Source organism: Camellia sinensis, chromosome 4 (assembly GCF_055761805.1).
Source record: "Camellia sinensis isolate YWXY chromosome 4, ASM5576180v1, whole genome shotgun sequence".
Classification (NCBI taxonomy): Eukaryota; Viridiplantae; Streptophyta; class Magnoliopsida; order Ericales; family Theaceae; genus Camellia; species Camellia sinensis.
The window spans coordinates 61,721,887-61,725,990 of record NC_138964.1 but is presented as its reverse complement, the minus strand read 5'-3'; the positions used below and the strand labels follow the sequence as shown (position 1 = coordinate 61,725,990).

Here is a 4,104-nt window from a genome sequence, read left to right as displayed (position 1 = left end):
GCTTTCCCACTGCATATTTCAATAACAGTAGATAACAAACTGTCTGCCACTTTCAGATCACATGGCGGCCAGGGGCTTCCTTGCCATTGGCGATGCGGGGTCGGTTCCCTGGTGCTGAGGAGACCTCGCGTTTCCGGATTTTGCTGGAGGGCCCGGTCTGTCGGGCTTGGTACCTGGGGGAGCGCTTTCTACGCCAGACCCGCGGGTTACCTGAGCAGATAGTCCCGGCCCACCCTCCTGCAGAGATGAGGGAGACCGAGGGGCTGACCCCTGAGCAGCTGGATGATTATTCCATCGGCTGGGAGGAGGCCGGCTTCCGAGGCACCGGCGACTATCAGGAGTACGTGCGGACGTACCTGATGCGACCTTTGAGCGGCCGTCGAGCAGAGGGGGCCAGGCCTGTGGCATCGGCGGCTGAGGCCGGAGCAGGAGCAGGGGCTGGATCTTCGAGGAGGGCCCGGGTCCGTGGCAGGGGTGGAGTGCGAGGTGGACGAGGAGCTGGGTGGCCTGCCCTACCCGCTGTGCTGACTTTCCAGGGGCAGGGTGGGGCGACCTATCAGATCCCCTTCGCCCCTCCACCGGCTGGGCATGAGTTCACTGACATTCCCGACCTTCCGCCGGTATGTATCACTGCACTTCGTACAGTCATTTCATTTCAGTTTACTTGATATTCCACAGAATACTAATGCATCTGATACCTTTGCAGGTTTCTTCTGAGTACACCCGTCAGTCGTTGGCGATGAATGCCTCGATGATGGGGATGCTCCAGCGGACATTTGACCTCCTGGCTGTCTACAGCATACCGGTATGTCCCTCTGACACTGGCCTCAAACCATTCATACTCTGCTTTACATAATCTGACGCACGGCACAACACCCGATACACTGATCTCACAGCATCTGACACTGCATACGCTGCATTCTGTACTGTTAAACTGCCCACGGCATTCCTACACTGTACTCACACACTGCATTCTGCACTGTTAAACTGCTCACGGCATTCATACACTGTACTCACACACTGCATTCTGCACTGTTAAACTGCTCACAGTGTATTGATGCATTTCCCTTTTTGTGTACTTTTTCAGCCTCCTTTCCAGATTCCCATGGCAGGAGGTGCTCCAGCTAGACCTTCTGTCCCTGCTCGGGGGAGAGATGAGGAGGGCAGGATATTTCCCCGTACCAGGGGAGGGCGGACTCACGTCGGGAGTAGCTCGCGAGCTCCAGTTCCGGACGACGACGACGACGATGAGTCAGAGGCGGAGGCAGGGTCATCGGAGGAGGAGACCGGAGACGGTTCTAGCTCGGGCTCTGATGACGACGCTGATGATGCTCCTGGACCTTCGTCCAGGAAGAGGACCAGGACGGACTGACAGCCCTTGGAGTCGCTGGACACAGATGCAGATTTTTGCTATCTTTTCTTTCTTTCTTTGTACTTTTCTTTTTGTTTGGTAGATAGATTACCTTGTACTGCCGCAGGCAGATTTTTGTTTCCAAAACTTGTACACTTGAAAAGATAATGAAATGAAACGGACTTTTTATCTGAAAAAGTGTTTACATTTACACATCTCATGCATTGCATCGCATCTCTTCATGTTACACCTCAATGTAAACGGAACTGATTGGTTGTCTGAAAATTGAACACTTGCACTGTAATAATCAGATAACTTGAACAGCCAACAACAAAATACACCCAAGCAACCCACTGCCTGATTCTTGAACACACAGCCCTTACTCTGTTGGGGATTGATCTGCATACAGCCCAAAACACAGCATTCGGTTCATTCTACACACAGCAAACTCTGAACAAACGGTCCAATCTGACAAGACGGAGCTCAAAGACGGAACCGGTTGGAGTCGAAATACGCTCGAATGTAGAGAATGGCACGGCATCCTGAGCATAAATGATTTTTGAAATCAAATGAGGGTTTTTCAAACCGGGATATCGAGCCTACCACTGAACACAGCGGGGAGGACTTAAACAAAGAGGTACACGACCTAAACACAACGAGACACGCTCGGGAGAGACTCAAAACAAAAGACGAGACCGTCAAATGAAAGAGACACGACACACAGACGCGTAAACGAAGATGGGGGACCTCGGACCACGAGGAGCCAGTTCAATCTGGGTATTGTTTCCCACCCTTTCTCATTTGTGATCCTCACATCATTCAACTCTCAAGCTCGGATTTTCTCTCAAAACCCTTTTCCTCTCTTTTCTCTCAACTCACACCTCTCTATTCTTCATTCTCTCATTTTTCATCCCTCCCCGGGGTGATTGATGGATAAATAGCAAGGTGTGGGTTCACGCCCGATGCCGTTAGCTCACAGCTATTCTTCCGGCAGGCAGAGCGCTCTTCTGGCAAGTATGTTGATGACGGGGGAAAGACAGAATGCCTGACTCAACTGTGCCCCTAGTTCATCATTTTAACCATTTTTTCGTTTTTGCCTTCTACTAAAACGGTTTTGATCAAAACGAGAGTTGGATTAACGTACTTGTTCGATTTTTGATTTGAAAAGCATGCGAGTCAGGCCGCAAGCACTGAAAATTTTCCTTTTTTGGGTCCAAGACAATGGTCCAGTTTTGGAAAATGGAATAGTTTTCGAGAAAATAGTCAACCTTAGTAAAAATTTTCAAAAACTATTTTTCAAACAGCTGATGCTCAACAAGCATGAAACTTACCCTTCGAGATGCGCAACCTCGGATCGGAGGCAATGGAAAATTGCCCCTGGTTTGAAGGAGGGTGGGAGGCAACGGAAAGTTGCCCCTAGTTTGAATGGCGGCTCGCGGCGGGTGGTGGCAACGGAAAGTTGCCCCTTGTTTGGGATGGTGCCGCAGCAATCCGCAGACAGTCTTCATTGGCGGTGGTTGATCTCTTGGACACAGCGATGACGAAGACGGTCACAACAAATATATGGACACAGTCACCTTGGAAGGTGTTGGCAACTGGACCTTGGGATGAAATCGAAACCATTGCATGGACTGAGACGCTATGAAAGCGTTGGGGGCTGGACTTCATGATGAAGTTGCCTACGTATCCCAAACATGGGAATCAAGCCTTACGTAGTTCCGGTTAAGGTCCACTCGGGTATTTTAACCTTCACTTTTTTAGGCTCTCATTTTTGCCAAGGCGCCCAATGCGGGTTTTCGACCTTGCGAGCTTCTTTTCATTTTCTATTTCTTCTTTCTTTTTTCTTTTTTTTCTTTTCTTCTTTCCTTTTTTCTCTTTTTTTTCTTTTCTTCTTTCCTTTTTTCTCTTTTTTTCTTTTTGTATTTTTCTCTTGCTCTAACTTTTGCCTGGACCGCCCTTCCGGGTTTTCAGCCCAGCGAGCCTCTCAAAGGGTAAAAGTGTAGCAAGTCCATGCCAAATGGTTTCTTGAAATTGAAGCCTCTCTGTGTCTAGGAGAACGGCTGTTGCACTGATTTGCGGAGAATCCATCAGGGTTACTCTACGAGCTTCTCCCGGCGAGATCTACTCCTTCTGATTCGGCCTTGATGCTTCTTGATAGAAGGCTACCTCAAAACTGGCCACACGGGCCTTTCATGGCGTTTGTCCGTTGAACTTTCTGAACATTCTGAACGGGTTCAAACTCGGAAAACAAATAGGTTGAATCTTGAGGCTGAGAGCGATCCTAGGCTGCGCAATCTCAAGAGCGATTCCACACAGGTCTTCGCAGGGCCGCGTAAAATATTTGTTTTTGAAAGTTTTTAAGGAAGCGAGAAGTCGCTCGTGCCGAAGATAGTGTGGAACCAATCTGGATCAGGCCAGGGTCCTTCTCAGTACTCATGCCGACAAGCATGGCTTTATTCATAAAAAGACTTAGCACGCCTCTCTTTCTCTCAAAATGATCAAAATTTTACAAAACCCGAGGAATTCCTTCCTCTTCGTTTTCATCACCGCAGTGTTCAAAAAGTTTGTTTTGTTGAAAAAATTAGGTTAATGCAATGAGTTTGGCGCGCAGGAGAGCAGGCGAGATGTACTGTCAGCCCAATCAAATTCTCTGGCACTTATGCTGAAAGCAAGCATGAAGGTTGAGATAGCAACAGCTGTTTCAATCGGCTTTGTTGGTGCAACTGGCCCCTCGGCAGAAACAGACTCAAAAC

General features: G+C 48.8%; 1 protein-coding gene across 1 annotated transcript; it reads left to right on the top strand.

Moving 5' to 3' along the window:
* The first annotated feature begins 716 nt into the window (after positions 1–716).
* On the top strand, positions 717–1,470 carry LOC145823353 (uncharacterized). The gene is made up of 2 exons (XM_082922908.1): positions 717–805; positions 1,088–1,470. Exons 1-2 carry the CDS (start codon positions 740–742, stop codon positions 1,370–1,372), a joined length of 351 nt encoding a protein of 116 aa, XP_082779034.1. The 5' UTR covers positions 717–739; the 3' UTR covers positions 1,373–1,470.
* Positions 1,471–4,104: the final 2,634 nt, after the last annotated feature.